At 44.6% G+C, this 21,645-nt stretch overlaps 1 protein-coding gene across 2 annotated transcripts; it reads left to right on the top strand.

Moving 5' to 3' along the window:
- Positions 1–5,429: 5,429 nt before the first annotated feature.
- Positions 5,430–21,441, top strand: LOC137432166 (protein LBH). Of its 2 annotated transcripts, XM_068123875.2 has the most exons (5): positions 5,430–5,846; positions 6,290–6,373; positions 8,261–8,450; positions 17,181–17,258; positions 20,502–21,441. In XM_068123875.2, the coding sequence occupies exons 2-5, from the start codon at positions 6,302–6,304 to the stop codon at positions 20,639–20,641; spliced, it is 480 nt and encodes a 159-aa protein (XP_067979976.1). In that variant the 5' UTR covers positions 5,430–5,846; positions 6,290–6,301; the 3' UTR covers positions 20,642–21,441. The 2 variants fall into 2 exon arrangements, with proteins under 2 accessions (XP_067979976.1, XP_078637480.1); XM_078781354.1 differs by lacking the exon at positions 17,181–17,258.
- Positions 21,442–21,645: the final 204 nt, after the last annotated feature.

Genomic DNA, 21,645 nt, shown 5'->3' with positions numbered 1-21,645 from the left:
AGATGCTCCTGACTACAACGCTAGTTTGGTAACTTACTTCCGGGACCCCTATGGCTGGCATCATGCCACAAGCTTCTCAAACTGTTGAACGCAGATGCTCCTGACTACAATGCTCGTTTGGTAACTTACTTCTGGGACAGCTATGGCTGGCATCATGCCACAAGCTTCTCAAACTGTTCAACACAGATGCTTCTGACTACAACGCTGGTTTGGTAACTTACTTCCGGGACAGCTATGGCTGGCATCATGCCACAAGCTTCTCAAACTGTTCAACACAAATCCTCCTGACTACAACGCTCGTTTAGTAACTTACTTCCGGGACAGCTATGGCTGGCATCATGCCACAAGCTTGTCAAACTGTTCAACACAGATGCTCCTGACTACAACGCAAGTTTGGTAACTTATCTCTGGGACAGCTATGTCTGGCATCATGCCACTAGCTTCTCAAACTGTTCAACGCAGATGCTCCTGACTACAACGCAAGTTTGTTAACTTACTTCCGGGACAGCTATGGCTGGCATCATGCCACAAGCTTCTCAAACTGTTCAACACAGATGCTCCTGACTGCAACGCTAGTTTGGTAACTTACTTCCGGGACAGCTATGGCTGGCATCATGCCACAAGCTTCTCAAACTGTTCAACGCAGATGCTCCTGACTACAATGCAACTTTGGTAACTTACTTCCGGGACAGCTATGGCTGGCATCATGCCACAAGCTTCTCAAACTCTTCAACGCAGATGCTCCTGACTACAACGCAACTTTGGTAACTTACTTCCGGGACAGCTATGGCTGGCATCATGCCACAAGCTTCTCAAACTGTTCAACGCAGATGCTCCTGACTACAACACTGGTTTGGTAATTGGTGACGATGCATGTCTTTACCACTGGGATCCTGAAACCAAATTCCATGCAATGCAAGCACAAGGGATCATCGTCACACAATGTATTTAACACCAGGCCCTTTGCCAACAATCTCATAGCCTTAAATTTCTGGTTAAACCAAGGGAAATCCTGCTTTTTGCTTCGTTGCCTAACAGAACTGCAATAATGGAGGAATATTACGCCGGCCTCAAAGAAGTTTGTGGTAGACCATGAAAGACAACCACTGAGGGATCTTGGCCAAGGAGTCTTGGCCACTGAGGGAGCTTCTCCTTCATGTCAAGGCACCTGTGCAATTGTGCAGAAGACCTGTGTGGTACAGATCGCCATTCGTGACTGTGGCTTCAAGCTATCCACCATAAAAGATCACAAAGTGCTGACGTTTCAATATCTACACTTCGACAAAGGGCAAGACTCGAAACATCAGAGCTTTGTGACCTTCCACGGCGGATAACTTTAACCATTTTATAATTAGCTCTTTATTCCTTTGTGTCCTCCATGCAGACCCCTAGTTTTTTGCTGGAATCGGCAACAATTTTTGTGACTTCAATCGTCTGGTTCACCCAACCCATCTTCCCTGTCTCGCAAACCATCCCCGGATACCCTGGATATGGTGCCCGGTGACTTTATCTGTTTCGAAATTCGAAGAGCCACCGATTTGCTGACGACAAGGAACCGACTGAAGCAACAGAGACGTGATCGAAGGAACAATGTGAAAACTTCTGTTTTGCTGCCGTAGACAGTTTGAGGCACAATTGGGTCAAGGGCAGTGAGACCAAGGGACACTATATTGAAAAAGAAAATAACCATTATGTCTTGGTCTACTGTGTTTTTTGGGGTTTTTTTGTACAAGATCAAGGCTCGTGTAAGAGCTAACATTAGAAGAACCACGTTTCGAGGCCATTTTTCCCCGCAGAGCAGGGGTTGGCCTTTTTCGGGCACCGTGGTCCCCTTTTTGAAGCAATGTTTTATGGCCGGATGCCCTTCCTGCCGCCAACCTTGTTAGTCACCTCTTGCGACACACAGGGAATTACCAGTGAACTGGTACTCAATTTGCCGACCTTGGAAGCATGACAGGCTGAGTCAACCCCCCTGGCGTTAATTTAGCAATCGACCGGGATTACGAACCCAGGATCCTAGCATCCCAAGCCGGCACCCGAACCGCTAAGCCAACTAGAGCTAACGTTAATGACAAAAAAACAAACGGACACATAAGACAAAATAAAGGGAGCAGGAGACAGGATGGGGAGAGAGGGGGAAGCACACAAGTACAACATTTGAGAGCAGGGAGATCGGTGGGAGGGAGAGGGCTTGGGGGGAGGAGGCGTGGGAAGGAAGGGGGGTGGGAGAGGTAAAAAACAAATAAACAAAAAAACACGTGGACACTGCTAGGACTTCCATCAACGAAGTTGATATTTCAAAAAAAGTGGATCTGGGGTGAAATTAACGGGGGTAGAAAAGATCATGGTTTTGGATGGGGGAAGATAAGAGATGGTGGTGAACAGGTGTTTTAAAGACCTGGAGGGAGGAGTGGGATTGAAGAGAGTGCGGGAGTTTGTTCCAGAGGTGGGAGAAAAGAGGAATGAAAGAGTGAAGGTGAGCAGAGAGTCTTGATTTTGGCAGTTTAACCATAAGAGGGTTGCTGGCAGATCTTGTGCGACCTGAAGGAATATTTGGGGGACAGAGCACAAAGAGAGCTGGGGGGGGGCAAGGCCGGAGAGGAGTCGGTAGAAGACGGAAAGTATAAATAACCCTTGCTCAGGACGCTGCTTCGGTGGCACCGACGCTCTGTGAAGAGTATTGTACATCAGAGAAAGAGATAGAGGGAGAATTACCTGAATTAGTAATGTGAATATGGGTTTGTATGACTTTTCCAGAATACGATATTGCAACAATGGTGCCATTACATAAGTTATTCAGTGTCTCAATTGTGGTTATGAGGTCATCATCCTTGGGTAACTCGATTGTTGTGCAACTCGTTGTAGTGTTATTGAATCACTAGCGCAGGGGGGCTACCCAGAGGGATTGGTGGGGAGAGTAAGGGTGAGGAATACCCGGCACTACCTGGCCAGGTTGGCTTTTCCTGGAGGTGTTTTTGTGACGTGTTGGATATTGAAAAGCTATGGAGTTTTGGCCTCATGGCGGTTACCTTTGCGTGCACATCTCAATATACTCTTTTGTAGCGGCCTTTGGTGGCCTCAAAACCTCTTTGAAGGCCAACCTGCGCTAGCTTGAAACCTTCCCCAGATTATGAAGTACCTGCACCCAAAATTTGAGGCCTCCGGGTGCTACGGTTCGGCCGTGAAAGAGCAACAAACAAACAAACAAACAGTTGCAAGTATTTCGAAGATTTGGTCGCGTATGCAACTTATCACCTCGGCCTCTGATCAAGAGGCCTCATTCATCAATGTGTTTGTCGTCCTCCGATGGACCTTAAAATGGCGTCCTGTCTACTAGCAATAGTTGTTGGACGTTAAAGATCCCTCGGTGTCCTTCGTGACGAGTAGGCGAGATATCGCCGGCACCATGAACAAAATTCCTGCCCGAAGCTCCATGTCGGGTTGGCGACCCATCCAGGATCGTAACCCGAGCCAAAGAAACTGCTGTACACATCCTGGTTTATGATCTGCACAAACAGGTGGAATTGTTGAATGTCTTCCGCATGGTGTTCCCATTCCATATGTGATGTCCAACTTCTGGACACAATTTGACCTGGTGTGGCATTTCCGACTCATTTGTCCTTGTCACGTGGCCTCGACTCTAACGGGCTCGGTATTTGTTCAAACCTGCCCAGGAGCTCGGTCAGGTGCGGATCCTTCTGCACCCCTGTCATGAGTGTTGACAGTCTGTCCAACTGTGTATCCTCCGGGAGCATCCTCCTTACAGGCGTCCCGGGCAGAGACTTCGAAATGAGATCCTGTGTCCTGTCGGAGGTGGGGGGAGGGAAGGAGGGAGAAGGAGGGGGGAGGGTCCAATGGTCCAGTGGTCGACCTTTCTCAAAACTGTGCGTGTCATGTTCCATTTAACAATTGATTTGCATGAAACGTCTTAATCTTCGTTGAAGTCCAAGCAGTGTCCATGTGTTTTATACCTCTCCCATCCCCCCCTTCCCATGCCTCCTCTCCCACCCCCACCCCCCCCTTCCCATGCCTTCTCTCCCACCTCCTACCCCCCTTCCCATGCCCCCTCTCCCACCTCCCCTTCCCATGTCTCCTCTCCCACCCCCCTCAACCTTCCCATGCCTCCTCTCCCACCTCTCCCCTTCCCATGCCTCCTCTCCCACCCACCCTCCCCTTCCCATGCCTCCTCTCCCACCCCCACCCCCTCCTTCCCATGCCTCCTCCCCCCCCCCTTCCCATGCCTCCTCTCCCCCCCCCCTTCCCATGCCTCCTCTCCCACCCACCCTCCCCTTCCCATGCCTCCTCTCCCACCCCCACCCCCCTCCTTCCCATGCCTCCTCTCCCCCCCCCCCCTTCCCATGCCTCCTCTCCCCCCTTTCCCATGCCTCCTCTTCCACCCCCCTCCCCCTTCCCATGCCCCCTCTCCTACCCCCTCCCCTTCCCATGCCTCCTCTCTCACCCCCCCTCCCCTTCCCATGCCTTCTTCCCCCAAGCCCTCTCCCTCCCACAGATCTCCCGATGTCCCTGCTTTCTGCTGTTGTACTTGTGTGCTTCCCTCTGTCTCTCCATCTTGTCTCCCGCTCCCTTTATTATATGTTTTTATGTGTCCGTTTGTTTTGTTGTGATTGATGTTAGCTCTTTCACGAGCCTCGATCTTGTATACACACACAAAAAAAAAAACCTCGGTCCTCGTGATTTTAGATTTTCGAAATACTTCCTCGTGATTGATTTGCATGATTTCATAACTTTTTCACCATCAGCTGCATCAGAAGAGTTTGTCGCCTTTGTGTCGACTTGACTTCCTGTTCTCGGAGCGAAATCGCTTAATTACCTTGAAGTCAGAAAACGATCATCGGGCCACGTCACTCCACCTGGGCATCGTTTAACGGTTAAGGTGTCTGGTTTGAGATCTTAGGGTCCTGAGTTCGAGCCCCTTGTCCGGCCGTTAAATTAACACCAGGAGGGTTGACTCAGCCGAATCATCCATCCGAGGTCGGCAAAATGACCATTATGCTCACTGGTAATGGGCGCGGGGGAGGCACTGCATCAGCGGCACAGCGGTACAACAACAACAACATTCCATCGTGGTGTCTGGAAGCCTGAAGTATGTTTTTTTTATTGTTGTATGCAGAGTCGAGGCTCCTGGAAGAGCTAGAGTACAGAACGTAACAGAACAAAAGGAACAGCAGAAAGAGAGAGGAAACTCCGACAGCAAGGACGAAGGACAAAATAGATGGAGACGGACAAACAAGGGACGAGGGGAACGACGAAGGGTGGATGATCCGATGGATGCGGAGGCAAAAAAAAAAAAATTCTTGTGGGTGGGGGTGTTGTTGGTTTAAAAAGTGTAAGGAGTAATGTTGTCGTGGGGGCCGAAGGGGGGTGTTGCCCCGTCCTACATGAACCACCGTGTGGCGTGTGCCCACATTAGTTAAATTATCCTTTTGAAGACGCTGTCCTGAATTCATCAGTTGCACTATCACTATTTTCTGATCGCGTCGAGTGACGACGGCTACTTTCAGTCACTATGCTCAAAACAATTCGACTGAAGAGTTTTTCCACAAGATGATCTTGGTATTTGATGCGGCGCAGCGCGAACAATCGCGGACAGCCAAAGCCAACTTACAACGAAAACAAAACGGTTTTCATTTCGTGGCAACCTCGCGCAGAACGCGCGCTTCGTGGCATGCAGCGTGCGCGTGACGTCAGAAAAAAGGGCGGGGCGTCAAAGAGGATGGTCGCGGGAAGGGGTGTGGCTTGCGGGACATTTTGTGTATATAAAAGAGGGTGGAAGGCGATGTGGACTAGTGCGGCTAGGAAGTAGTGTTACTTCGGTTGCGTACAGGGTGAGTGGGTTCATGCACATGCACATGCACATGCACATGCACATGCACATGCACATGCACATACACATACACATACACATACACATACACATACACATACATATACATATATATATACATATACATACATAGTGTATTGTGTTTGTTTTAGCGAACTTGCTGGTCCATCATAGCCGATTCACATTACACTACAGGTTTGTCACTTTGTGCGTTTGCTGAATCCGTACGTTAAAAAAATGGGAAAACAATTTCCATTTCTCTGTCTTAACCTTAAATGAAAGAACCACCGGAGCTTCTGTATCATTTGATCTGACCTTTTTTTTCTCTTTACGGGAAAAGTTTGTGACGAGGCACTTTCCGTGAATGACCGTGTCGTGTACCTTGTTCGGCTTGTGATCAAGGACCTCGCACGTGTGCCTCCTCCCCCCCTCACTCCCCGCCAGGTGTGTCGTGCAATGACCGAGCTCATCATGGGCCCGACAGAGGATGTCACATTCAAGGCACGGGAAGGTAGACAGCTTTTCCAGGTGAGAACTGAAACGAACAACACTTTCAACAGTTTATACGGTTAAGTTCGTGGCTCCCCGTCAGTGGTTTTGTCCCAAAAATGTTTGGACCAAGTTTTTCCCTGCATTATAAAGGTAGCTGGAGGTGGAGGGGAAAGAGTGAGGTGGAACTGAGAAAATTTCACACCTATCTCGTGGCCATGACTTTATAGTATCCTGCATGGCAGGGAGTCACGTGGTCGATTCCCTTGATGAAATGACGCAAGAGCACCAAGTGGAAAAATGACTCGATGTGTGGTGGTGGTGCTGCTGGTGGGATGCACCGTGCACGGAATTGTTGGTGATTCTCAAGGACTTGATTTTGCTCGTTTAGATATTAGAACACGTGCTCTCTGGCTCTGCCAATGCCTACGGTTATCTAATCGTGTCGGCATTCCCACCACTTGTTGGTTATTTATTTATTGGTTCAACAAACATTTGATGTTTGTTTTACATGTCATGCCTTTTGCGTTAGTGCTGCGTACTTAAACTGAGTGATTTTGGTATCGTTTCAAATGCTGATGAAAAGGTTCCATGGTGGAAAGGGGTCGGGGTGTACATCACCATGCCAACCAACAACTTTCCTCATCCTCAGGATATTGCATGATTCTAATGTTCAAAAACAAAAACTTCACTTGGTATTTTTAACATGGGTTTGTGACCATCGACATACAAATTTGTAGGGGGGGCGGGGGCTGGGGGGGGGGGGGCTCCTTAAAAAAAAAAAATTCTTAATGCTGAATCTGTCCAAGAAGTGTTCCTGGTTTTATTTTCTTATGGACCAAATGATGGTGTGGAAAGCATATGAGCGGTTCTGAAAGGATGTATTGTACCGCTTGCACGTGCTCCCTAAACCACCATTGTCGGGTGGAAGAGCAAGAATAGTAATCTAGAATGCCCTATTGATTGCATGATAGAGCCTGTAATTAATTGGCAGCTGCATGGAAGTTTTCTGAATGTGCACAGCTTCGTGAAATGTAAGTAACCTCAATTTACCCCCGCCCCACCACGTCCCCCCCGCGTTGTTTTATCCTCTCATCCCCGCATGCACTCTGCTGCGCCAGCGCTCATCGCACAGTTTCCGATGTCCTGAGGGACCAGGAGTGATTTGGAGCCTGGCCGCCGGCGCGTGCATGACGTGCGCAGCTGCTATTTATGGCACATAAGGAGCAGGGAGGGTGGTGGGGCGGGCTGATCTGGGATCTTGGGCTTGGCCCTCGAGTCTAATCGAGAGACTTGGGGAGAGTAGGGAGGAAAGAATGTGGAGGAGGCACAAAGCAAAAGTTGAAGGTTAATTTCAATTGCAAAGAAATAAATAAAACTATATATATTTATGTATTTATTTATATTTTTATATATATATATATTTATATTTATTTTTATATATTTTTATTTATATTTTTATTTATTTTTATATATATTTATTTATATTTATATTTATTTTTATATATTTTTATTTATATTTATTTTTATTATATATATATATATATATATATATATGCGCCTATTGATGTATTGTACTGCACTTTATTTATTTTGCATATCAAGGGCAATTGGTATTGATGGATAAATCTTCAGTATATGGGATCGATACCTTTGGTTGCAATATCACGACAGTGAGGCATGTCAAGAGGCAAACTCAAATTTTGTTCACTTTTCAAACTGAACAATGTTTGTGTTGTGCAGCATGCAATATTATATATACCGTTCTGTTTTAGCAAGACAATTGCTGGATGTGTATTGTTTTAAAATTGACTTTCTGTAGTCTATGTATTGCTACAAAGTGCAACACAGGTGAGGATAAAATGAGATATTGAATTTTGAGTGTGTGCAGAAGACTGACCCCTTTTCCTTGATTTCTATCTGCAGATTTTTCCTGATCCATATGACCCCTGTGACGTCTGCTGCGTCAGTACAAAGGTCCGTTTGCCATCCATAGTGGTGGAACCGATGGACGCGTGTGACGTTGAAAGTGGGGAACTGCGTTGGCCTCCTGCGGAAATGCTCTCCGAGTCTGAGCCGATCACCACACAGCAGAGTGAAGAACAGGGAACACATGGTATAGTTGGCCCAATGTCCAAATTTGGCTTGTCACAGGGAGGAAGGGAGGACTAAACCGAATTATATATTTTCAGATAATGTATCTTAACTTAAATTTTTATAGGTATGTGAAACTTTTGCCACCTCATCCTGTGCAGCTCTAAGCCCTCTGACACATCCCAGAAACTCCATGATCTGTGTTCTTTCAATAACCATGTCCTCGTTAAATTCCCAAAGTGGAGGATTTCTACACACCTCTTCCCCATCTCCCTCCCCATTTGTGGAAACGCTATATTGAGGCTAATGAATTGCTCTTCTTCCAGGGCTTAAATCAGATGTGCTGCCATTTCTGAACGCCATCCCTATCTGCAATCGTTTATACCCCCATTAACCCTACTTGGTCTCACCCAACCCTCTTCCTGGATAGGTTTTGGGTTCAAAGAATATATATATATATTTTTTTTTTTTCCTTCATTAATTTGATAGAGTTAGATTTCATGGTGGGGGTTTGGAAGGTCCCATTCCTGACAACAGAATATTATGGTTTTCCTGTCTTCGATTTTTTTTTTTTTTTTTTTTTGGGGGGGGGGGGGGTCGCCTATGGATAACCTCATGAGGACAGCATGTCTACTAGACCCTTGATGCCATTTGCAACTATTAACTCTGGCCAGATCCTTCTGCCCAAAGTTGGTTTTCCATACAGATCAGCTAAGTGAGGCAAATGGGTGACTGTCCCGTGGTTAGGTGACATACCCTAGTCAGTCGGCCGAGCGAAACCAACAACAACATGCATTTTAAGACCATTTTTCCTGCAAGAGCGGGGGTTAGTCTTGCGGTCCCCATGACTATCTTCTCCATTTTGCCCTATTTTCTGCATCTCTCCTTGTTAACCCCCTTGCCCGCATTTCTTCTTCCACCATCTTTAGCCAAGGCTTTCTCGGTCTTCCCATCCTCCACTTCCTTCTACATTCATTTCCATCACTCTTCTCAACCAGTCACTTTCATCCTTCCTCAACACATGACCAAACCATCTCAACCTGTTCCTCTTCACAGCATCAATCACAGGCTCTATTCCCATCATCTTTCGCAATTCATCATTTGTCTTCCTCTCTCTCAATGACACTCCGCACATCCACCGAACCATTCGCATTTCCACCCTTTCCAGCCTTCGTTGCTGCTCTACATTCATGACCCATGTCTCGCTCCCATAAATCATAACACTTCTCACACATGCAGCATACCCCTTTCCCTTCAGCTTCAACGACACCCCTCCTCATCAGCATGCCACTCAGTTCCTGAAACGTCTTCCATGCACATCTCACTCTAACAACCATTGCCGAGTCTGATCCACCTTCTCTGTTCAGCATGTCTCTGAGGTAGCAAAATGTTTTCACACTTTCCAGCTTCATGCCGTCTCCAAGATCCAATTCAACATTTCCTCCATCTGCAGCTCCCTCTGTGCACACCTTACATTTGAATGTAGCTGCCACACTGGTTAATGACGCTCTCAGACCACTACATTTTTGATGAACCCACTCAGCGCACATTGTACATTGAATGGAGTTCACTCCGACACCCTTCCTGCACACAGCACATGACCACTTCCGAGTTCTTTCCACCTCACCACATGCTTTACCACTTGCCATCGCCTTCGTCTTTCCGATATTCACCGTCAGACCTTTTCTCTCCATACATTCCTTCCACTTGTTCAACTTTTCCTTCAGTCCATCCATACTTTCCGCAATCAACACCAGATCATCTGCATACAACAACTCCCATGGTAAACCCTCCTTTACGGTCTGACCAGCACCTCCGTCACAGCTACAAATAGTAGTGGACTTAGCACCGACCCCTGATGCACTCCCACCTTCACCTCAAACTCACCACTGTTCCCGTCCTTCGTCCTTACAGCTGTGCGCGCTCTTTTATACATTGCCATCACAACTCTGATCAACCATTCCTCCACTTCTAACTTCCTCAATGCCCATGTCAATACTTCGCGTGGAACCCTATCGAATGCTTTCTTCAGATCAACAAACCCAAGAAACAACGTCTTCCTCTTCTCCATGTACTTCTCCTGCAACTGCCTCACAATAAAGAGCGCGTCTGTCATCCCTCTTCCTGGCATAAATCGAAACTGCATTTCGTCGATCTTCACTTTCTTCCTTATCCTCCTCTCCAACACCCTTTCCAATACCTTCATTCCATGCTCCAATGGCTTTATCGCTCGGTACGAGCCACACTCCAGATGGTCACCTTTCCCCTTGTATAGAGGGACAAGGGTACTCGGTTCCCAATCCACTGGAATGCGACCTTCTTTCACCACCAGATAGATTACAGATCTCTGCCATTCTCTTCACACCTATCTTCCTGCTGCCTTCAACATATCTCCCACAACTCCCGTCGGCCCTCCCGCTTTTCTACTCTTCATTGCTTTTATCGCTTCCTCAACTTCCTTCTCAGTTATCTTCTCTGCCGGTCCGAAAACTGGGTTACTCTCTATGTTGCCATCCCATTCATTCTCTGTATTCAACAGCATTTCCATATATCTTTTCCATCTTCCTTTAATTCCATCTGGGTCCACAACGATTTGTCCCACTTCATCCTTCAAGCAACTCACCCCCATCACATCACACCTCTCTTTCGCTATCTGCTTTGCAATCCTGAATACCGCTCTCTGACCCTCTTCTGAATCCAAGCGTTCTCCAAACATTTTCCTACATGTCTCCTGCGCCTTTGCTACCTCTTTCTTTGCAGCCTTCTTGGCTGCCTTATAACTTTCATGCTCTGCTTTTTCTGCTCCCGTACCCTTCGCCTTCTGCCACTCCTTGAACTTCTTCCTCTTCTCGTCAATCCTCTTTCCAACTTCATCATCCCACCACCATGTTTCCGAGTGCCTCGGTGGTCCTTTTGTCCATCCACATACCTCAGTAACGGCTCCCAACAGACTATCATTGACATCCAACCATGTTCAAGCTCAACCACATCATCCTCTACCCGACTCAGCCTCTCTTTTAATGCCTCCCTTACTGTCGCCTCTTTCAACCTCCACACCTTCATTCTCGGTTGGTACTTCACCCGCCGAGCTCTCCTCGCACCTCTCACCCTTATGTCGCAGACAACCAAGTGGTGCTGTGAAACAGCCTCCTCCCCCGGGATCACCTTTGTGTCCTGGAGGTGCCTCCTATCTCGCCTACGCACCATCAGGTAGTCAACAGTTATCGTCGACCCACCTGACGTGTATGTAACAAGCTTATTATCCCCTTTCTGGAACTGAGTATTACAAATCAACAAATCAGCTCCATCAGCAAACTCCAAAATCCTTTCACCTTCTCCATTTCTCACACCATATCCGTAACCCCCATGAACGCCCTCAAAACCGTCCATACTTCCCACATGTCCATTTAGGTCTCCTCCTACCACAACAACTTCCTCATCTTTCACGTTTTCCATCAGCTTCTCTATCGCACACCAGACCTTGTCCTTCTCTTCATCGCTCCGACCAACCTGCGGAGCATATCGCGAGATTACGTTCACCAAGAGCTTTCCAATCATCATTTTCACCATCAACCTATCACTCACTCTAGTCACTCACCACACTGTCTACAAACTCCTCAGAAAACAGGACACCAACACCATTCACGCCCTCCGGGCACCCTTGCCACACAAACTTGTATTTCTGTCCCTGCCTACCCTTCACCATTCTCACACCACTTCCCTTCCATCTCGTCTCTTGCACACAACATATGTCCACTCTTCTTCTGACCAATACTTCCACCACTTCTCCTGATCTCCCTGTCATTGTCCCTACATTCCATGTCCCAAACCTCAGAAACGATCTCCACTTCGGGCTGTACCCTGCCCATATGTAGTTGTAATTGTCATGGTTCTCTTTTTGAGGCAATGTTTTTATGGCCGGATGCCCTTCCTGACGCCAACCCTCTTAGTCGCCTCTTACGACACGCAGGGATACGGTGTACCTATTCTAACCAGGGTACACACCGTAAGCGAAAGGTACCAGGCCGAGCGAAACCAACATCACTTAACCGTGCGCACCTGAGATCAAACTTGAATCACAAATCTGAGCTGGCTAAATGCCTCGGCAGTCATGTCGCCATCAAAAGGGGCAGAATAAGTCAAGACTGTTTCTTAAAGAAATAGTCTTTATTGCTATTTGTATTTTGATGCACCCAGAAATGAGAATCAAATGCATTTTACACAAGAATAATTTTTTTCCTCCTTCATCTGCAAGCACATGTTCTCCATGCAGCAATATAACAATCCTCATTTAAAACCATATGTTCATTACGTGTTCTTGCTTTCAGACTGTCCTTTTTCTAATCTGATTGGATGGCTGGCATAGAAGTGGCTCCTAAGGGTTTTCTTAAACTTAAGGAAATCCTTAGCTCAGGAAAACCTGAAGGAAAATATTTTCTTAACCCATGAAGTGGTGCCCAGAACCTCACAAATGAGTTTAAACCAACGTCAACCCAAACAACGATTCATGACCTTTTGTACAATGTTTAATACCCGGGTTACATGAGGGGGAGAGGTTATAGGGGGGAGCTCCCTTAATTTTAAGGTAGGATTTAAGGAAAAACTTCAGGATACTCGTATATGCAACCATCCTCAACTTTAAGTCAGGAAAAGTTAAGGAAATCCTCAAATTTGTCCTTGAGGATGCTTTCTGCCAATGGGGTCAAAGCTTTTAACATGTCCTTTCCTCCCTCAATCGCTCATATTTCCTCTGCCTCTCAGATCCCCTCACGCAGCACCCTTATATAATTCTCTATCTCCTCACACCTGGCTTCACCCCTCCCCTCACCCATGGAGGGGCCACTTTACTGTCGCGATCTGCTTCAGGAGGCGCTCATTAAACGTGCCTGACAGCTGCCCTACGGGCACTAGTGGGGAGATCAGTTCCGAGTATGGGATTATGCGCGATCTTTTATCAGAGCCACTCCTGAAATAGTTTGGGGGGGCTGCGGCAATAATGCTTTCGTGACTGAGGAAAACATTCAGCAGACTTTTTTTTTTTTTTTAATTCAATGCCTCTGCCGACGAAGTCGCAGGAGTCAGTTTTCAGGTAGTCCATCTAATTCGTATGGGCTAAACCTCGTTTTTCTTAGCAACCATATGTCCGATTGAGGCAAAACTTTCAGGGGAGGAGTGACACCCATGCAGAATTTTTTTTTTTCATAATTGTGACGTCATAGGTCACGTGGTATGGCAGCTATCTTGGATTAAGGAAATATTAAATCTTGGATTCCATTTTGGATTAAGGTCACGTTAAGGAATATATTAAATAATTATATCTCTGAAACCGCTCACCCTATTGATGCGAAATTTTGCAAATATCTAAGCACTGTTGCATATAGTTTGAAAATGATGATGTCGTAGGTCACGTGGTTTGGCAGCCATCTTGGATAGAAAAACAAACCTTATCCGATCAACACGAAGCTTGACAAACGTGATCCCCTACCCATACATATGCAGCGTGTACATTTTTTTTAAGGTCATATGTCACGTGGTGAGGTAGCCATATTAGCTTGAAAGCCGATATTAAAAAAAAAAAAAAAAAACCCTTCTCTGAAACCGCCTCACCGATCGATGTGAAACCTGTCATGGCTGGTGAAAATGTGATACTTGAGAACAGCTGAAGGGATTTAAATCAAACTAGTTTATTTTTAGGACGCTGAACGATGGCATCTACCCGTTGTGGGACTATGCGGAGGCATATTGGCGAGCGTCGCATTGCTCTAGTTTAGTAGGCTGTTTTTTTTTTTGTTTTTTTTTTTGTTTTGTAGTAGGTTGAAGACAGAAACTGCTCAGGGTAGTACTACCGTTCGGACTTAGGAGCGTTAAAGTGGTGTCCGGAACCATCTTGCACACCGTGTCAGGATTGTTGGTCTTACTTTCTGTCTCACTCAACCTACAGCTACCGGGCTAGCTTCAATCTGTCACAATGAAACATCGTACACTTTTATCATACACGTCTCTTATTTTATTTAAGGCATGGCCTCGATGAGGTCTAAACAAAGTGTTTGTTCATGCCTGGAGCCTTCAACATAAAAAAATAAAAAAAGATGGTCCGCAATAAGGAATATGGAGTTATTAAAAATGATATTTGGGGTTCCAACCTGCACAATCGCAACGCAGATCTATCAACACTTTAGAGAATTAAACGAAACAATATAACGGAAATAACTGCTTAACTATGGCAGGATTAATTTGGAACTCATAACCACAACATTTGAGGATTTATGTGGTTCTCATAGCCACAACAATATAGCAGCAAGTTGCCTGTGCCTGCACGGGATTCTAAACGGTGTAGTGATTGAGGAAGCAAAAATGCAAATGGCATCTTCTGGAATTGACCCGGCAAGCTGGGAGCAACAATTCACATTTATTGCCACATCTGATGCAATTTAAATGCTCTAATGGTAGTGAGGTGCTTCATTTGAAAGTGTTTGTTCGATTATATGTAGCTTTTTGATGCTTTGGGTCTAATAAAAATTTGTGTGTCAAAACCAGTGGCCAATTGCAAATTAATAGGAGGATATATATATATATATATATATTCTTTTTCATTCTCTTGTTTGTGTCTTTGCTTTTTCACCCTCAGTCACCTCGATCTTCCATGAGCCTACATTAGGTATATCATGTATAACATTTTAAGGGACACTTATTTCCTAAGATGCACAATATACAGATACCCAAGCCATTGGCCAAGCCTGAAATCGCTAGACTCTAACATTTGTGCTCCATGTACATGAATAAAACAGTAGTTCTAAATCTTGATAGATACAAGGCGTCGATCTTCGTCATCTGTTTAATCTGAAAACTCTACCACATATCCCTTTCTGAAACATCGTCTTCAGTCACATTTACGTCAACTTGGTTATCATTGTTTCAAGTGGCGCATGTCACCCCTTTTGTTCATTTTTCATACGTACACTTTACAGCCACATCAGAATGGCAAAATGAGAGTGGTTTTAGGAACTGGAAGTCCACTGATGAAAACTGATCAAATATGGTTATTTCCATCATTTGGGGGAAAAAAAATAAATCCAGTTCTCATTTGGGGTAGGTGTATATTGAAGGGAGGGGAGGACACCTGAGGTGAACATGTTGAATGAAACACAGTGCGGTTGTGGGGTGGGTCGCAATAACATGAAAAAAGAGTGCTTGGGGTAGAATAAATTGGGGTAGAAATTGGTAGTAAATTGGGTTTAATTGGGGTAGAATAAATGAATATGAATGGGGGATGACCTGAGGTGGTGGTAAATAGCTGTGTTGATACCCTAGATGGAAGAATGGGACTAAACAGATTGGGGAAGTTTGCTCCACATCGAGACAAATGAGTGGAGGTGCGTATTTATTGTTGACATTTCCTGGGGTGTTTGGCATGCAGAATCAAGTGGCTGTGGTCAGCCTCTTCATTTGCATTTCAAAGCTGAAACTGCGGCCATGTGTTTCTTTCTGGAATTCTTCATTCAGTACTTTCCATTCTTTCTCTGGCTTTGTCTTCCACTCATTGCATGGAATATTATCATTTGGCTTGCCACAAGAAGACAAATATTTACATTGCTGTATCTTTTCATCTCAGCCCCCCCCCTCTCCCCAACTTCAAACTCAACCATACCGTTGCAGCTGCACATTGCTTTTCCATTTTTTATCCTCCATTGAAAATTTCCCGAAGATGTCAAATACATCAACTTTCCTGCCTTGGTGGCATTCCATGACAATTCTGAATTTGTCTGCAAGATCTCAGAAGTTGTAAAAAAATTATATATATAATAATAAAAAAAATTCATTTCAAATGACACTCATTCCCATCAGTGATGCATGGATTAGCTATTCCCGATATTCCTTCATTTGTCACAATAGTTTAAGATTACCATTGTAAATTGGCTTCTACATTATCTGTAGTAACTGATTTTGTGACGTATAAATGTCTTTACAAGTACCAGAAGTAGGATCTGCTGCTGTTGTACACCTATGATGGTAAACCTTGCTGTGTGAAGCAATGCTATTCCTGAACTTGAATATTGTGCATTTGCAAGCTTGATGACATTGGTGAAGGGAAAGATATAGATCTCAGCAAGTTTTGGCACACTTGCATGTGGTTTGTCCAGCAACATGCCATTTCCATATCTACTTGTTTTGCATCCTGAAAGACTAGGTGCTGATAAGTACCATACATTCCTGGAAAGTTTCGGTTTCCTTTAAAAAAAAAATTATTCACCTGTTCTCACAAACTTTCTACATCCAAGTTCTGATGCCCACAGACTTGATCAAATAGTATTCTGAAGTTACTTGCCATTTGTTTTATTTATTATTATTATTTTCGTATACCAAGTCCAGGCTCGTGTAAAAGCTAATAAAGGGAGCAGGAGATGAGGAAAGAGGGAAACACAACAGTGGAGATCTGTGGGGGAGAGGGCTGGGGTTGGGTACCCAGGATAAACAAGATGGACACTACTAGGACTATCAGGAAAGAGAACGGAATTTGAAGAGGTGGTTTTGGGGTGGATTAACGGGGGTAGAAAAGATCAAGGTTTTGGATGAGGGAAACGAGAGATGGTGGTGAACAGCTGTTTTAAAGACCTGAAGGGAGGAGTGGGATTGAAGGGAGTGGGGGAGTTTGTTCCAGAGGTGGGAGAAAAGAGGAGTGAAGGTGAGCAGAGTCTTGATTTTGGCAGTTTCACCAGAAGAGGGTTTCTGACAGATCTTGTGCATTCTGCAGGAATATTTGGGGAACACAGCACAGGGGGAGCTAGGCCGGAGATAAGTCTGTGGAAGACGGACCACCAACCTTCCTGCGGTGAGTGAGAGGCCCTCAGAATCGGCTTCATCGCGGGAGATTCCAATGATTCTGAAAGCTTTGGTTCTGACAACATGAAGCCGAGCGAGGTGTGAGGCAGGAGCACCAGCCCAGAGAGGAGAGCAGTACTCCATCAAGCTTCAAAGCTACAGTTACTTTGATTATGTATATTATTGTATTACACAAAATATTAAGGTTTTGTAATGTTTAATCCGAAGTGGAAAACACCTTAAATGGGTGGGGGGGGGGGGGGGGGGGGTTCGGTCGTCACATCATGGAGGGAGAAAAAAAGTATCAACAGGGTGTTCACTCCCTTAAACACAATGAAGGTTGGTTTCCCAAACAGAGACCGGGAACCGATATTATTCTAGCCATAACTACCTTCTGTCGTGGTAGAAATATTTTCTCGTACTGTACATGTATTTGGAAACTTTCAAGGTTGAAATAGACCTCAAAGTTCAGTTTGTATTCTTGGAAGCTTTGGATGATTTGTGACCAGGTATAGGGAATGCTGACACATCATACGAGTCTCAGAAGGTGGTCGGCGTATGGGAACTTGCATAAAGAGCAACGAGCTAGCTTAACTGCCTTGGTCTTTTTTTTTCTTTTTTTTTAACCCTTCTTCTTGCCCTCCTCACAAGCTCTTTGAAATATTTTATCAAATAGTAGGCAAGAGTCAATCAGTTGTGGGTCGGCTGTTATATTGAGTGTTGTGGCAAAATGTTAAGCTAGCTGGCCTGGTGAATCTTGCTATTTCTATCCCGATTGATGGTTAAGGTGGTTTCCAAGGAAGATTTCCCACATTTATAGACCAAGCTGATGTGGACTGTTTTGTTCAGTTATCACAAAATCTACTTTGGTAACTTTGTAAACTCTTATTCGTGCTACAGGTAAGTATGTCCCTTGTAACGGACCTGGGACCTTGGAGGGAAAATTATGGTTATACTTTCTTTGCTCTATTTATTTTATTGTATCTAAACATCCATAAAGTTGTGGCTTCATGAGTGATGGTGAATATAATTTTCAGATTTCAGAAAGCAAAATATTTTTTGTGCTAAAGTGCTGTCATGCAATTCCAAGGGGTCTACATTTTTACTTTGGCAACTTTAGGGGTCATATACATATTACATATGCAATTTTTTTGTAATTTTTGATCCCCCTCTAAATGGAAGTTTCACATCCCTCAACTAATTTCTTGTTCCTCCGAACAATCTTTTTCTTTATCCAACACCTTAATTTTTTAATTTCTTCCCTTCATCCCCCCCACCCCCCCTCCTCCTCTCAATTTACCTGTTCCTACAACTTAATTCAACCTAATTGTGAATGTCATAGATAAATGAATGTTGGTTTGTCACTTGGATAAGTTGTTTGTACAAGCAATAAACTCTACTTGAATCTGAGTCCTTCACGTTGAGAAGTTGTATTTATAATTTCCTTTTTTTGGCAAACTCAGATTCCCTCTGGAATTTTGTCCATGTTGGTTCAGTTAATCCTGAGATTAAAGAAAGTTATGTTCCTGATCTATTTTGGGGGATGTTGATCTAAGACTCCACGGAGGAGCTTGTGCATCAATCACAAACGGAGCAAATACTTGCAAGTAAATACAACAACAACAACAACAACAACAACATGCATTTTAAGGCCATTTTCCCTGCTAGAGCGGGGGTTAGCCTTGCGGTCCCCATGACAATCTTCTCCATTTTACCCTATGTTCTACATCTCCCCTTGTTAACCCCATTGCCCGCATTTCTTCTTCCACCATCTTTAGCAAAGTCTTTCTCGGTCTTCCCCGTCCTCTACTTCCTTCTACGTTCATTTCCATCACTCTTCTCAACCAGTCGCTTTCATCCTTCCTCAACACATGACCAAACCATCTCAACCTGTTCCTCTTCACACCATCAATCACAGGCTCTATTCCCATCATCTTCCACAATTCATCATTTGTCTTCCTCTCTCTCAACGATACTCCGCACATCCACCGAACCATTCGCATTTCCACCCTTTCCAGCCTTCGTTGCTGCTCTACGTTCATTACCCATGTATCGCTCCCATAAATCATAACACTTCTCACACATGCAGCATACACCTTTCCCTTCAGCTTCAACTACACTCCCCTCATCAGCACGCCACTCAGTTCCTGAAACTTCTTCCATGAAATACTTACAAGTAAATGGGAATTTTTAACCTGCGTTCCCAGAATCGAGAGGTTTTGCTTCTGGTGGAACATGCAGCGGGCCAACATGTTACCTGAAAAACACATTTATGACTACCTAAGTTGCCAAACAACTCCCTTTATCACTGAAAATGTTATAATCTGGTCATTTCAAGCTTTGGAATGGCTAAGAATGTCTGTGCAGGGATAAGGGTCATATTCACCATAGCTCTGTTTTACTTTTTAAGCAAAAATGATATCTAAAGTCCAGTTTGATTATTAACCCTGAATCGCATCAACACAGTTCTGGATGATTGGCCTACTTGCTAAGTGTTTGTTATTATTGTATATTGTTTAGCTTTAATGCATGCCAGCTTGTTCATATCACCAGCATGTTTTATGATCATCCGCTTCACTTTAAAGGCCAATCTATCGGCCTAGTGTTAGCTTGATATATGGGTATATAAACACTGACCCGATTGGCATGTAACAATGTACGCGTGTGCTCAAAGATGTTACGACTTTACCTTGGTTCAAGGGTTTGTAAATGTATTCAAGTGTACAAAGTTAATTGTTTACCGTGTTCCAAAATTTGAGCCTGGTGTTGGCTTAGCGGTTAGGGTGCCGGCTTGGGATCCTAGGATCCTGGGCTCGAATCCCGGTCGATCGTTGAATTAACACCAGGGGGGTTGACTCAACCTGTTATCCTTCCGAGGTCGGCAAATTGAGTACCAGTTCACTGGTAATTCCCTGTGTGTTGCAAGATGCGACTAACAAGATGGCAGGAAGAGCATCCGGCCATAAAACATTGCTTCAAAAAGGGGACCAAGGTGCCCAAAAAAGGCCAACCCCTGCTCTGTGGGAGAAAATGGCCTCTAAAGGTGGTTCTTCATGTTCCAAAATTTGCTTGTTAAATGTCCTTTGAGGAAGAAAATCCATTTTGGTTTTGCATTCTGACCTTGGTTTGTAATTGGAATGAATGAATATAACATTGCTCTTCTATTTTTTGGCTTTTCTTGTATGCAAGTAGTGACTTTGAATGGAACCAGTTGATATAAAGTTGACATGTTTTCATTATTTTCTACCTTTAGGAGAAAATAACAAAGCAAGCAATGACAGTATGGAAGAATCTTCTCCGACAGAGAAATTAAGCCAAGCAGAGAAGATAAAGAATGACTTGATGATGTGTGGGGTAAGTGAGATGGTCGTCCTAACCCGTGAAGACTTGTGAACAAACAAGCATTGGGTGCCTCTTGGCATCTGCCCGATGTGGCTCATGGATCTACTAGCTTCCAATCGCAACTTATCCCAGTTCCAGAGGGTCAACGTTGAGTGACGGTTCAACTTAACACGTGCTTGTTGACTATAACAAAAACGTTCGTTAATGTACCTTTGCAGGCGTGAGCTTTTTGAGATTGTTTCCACTGCCAGTGGAGTGTGCGCTGTACCAGTAGCCAGTCAACAGTTTCCATGCTCCGGGCTCGTCTCGACCTGTTTGGACAAAGTATAAGTTGGGCCGATTTTTGGTGCTTGCGTGTTTTATAATGGTCACTTGATTTTATTTTATTATGCTAGATTAGTTATGACAATGATGCTTTTAATTTTGGAGAAAACGTTGCTCGTTTAAAGCCAAGCCCAAATTTTTTTTGGAAATTTTTTTTTTGGGGATCTCTGCCCCTTTTTCCGAAGGTCATTCTTCCGTGCTGGAAGTCCTATTGTAAGAATTTCTACCATCGGTGGACAGATTTTGTTTGAACGACATGTTGAAGTGCTCGTTGAAATTTCTGGTCGGTGTAAAATGAAGTCTCGTCTGTTCGCCTGCCATTGTAGTTCGCTTTGTCTATTGTTCTTGGAAGGAAATGTCTGCCTTTGTTTGTTTGAATACAGCAATACACTGTACATTTACGTAAAGTTGTGCATATGTAGATGGTAAGTTTTAACTATATTTGAAGGATAACATGCTGGGCACCTGTTTTGCTTATACTGTTTTCTTTTTTTGAATAAAACTTTCAATTTCCTTGTACTATACAATGCAAGCTTTTTACACCTTTTCATTTGAGCGAAGCAATCATAAAACTTGTAAAATGTCTAATCCTCATGGTTTGATCCAGGCTCTGGTTCCGCACCGCCTTTATGTACACAGCCATGTGCTGTTATCCCATATCTCATACCCTTCAAGTGTTATCTGCCGGGGGCAGTAGTTGTGCTTTTTCCGCCTCTTTTCGTTTGAATCCC

This window comes from Myxine glutinosa, chromosome 1 (genome assembly GCF_964187855.1).
Source record: "Myxine glutinosa chromosome 1, kmMyxGlut1.1, whole genome shotgun sequence".
Classification (NCBI taxonomy): domain Eukaryota; kingdom Metazoa; phylum Chordata; class Myxini; order Myxiniformes; family Myxinidae; genus Myxine; species Myxine glutinosa.
The sequence above is the reverse complement of the archived record's forward strand: the minus strand, read 5'-3'. Positions and strand labels throughout refer to the sequence as shown.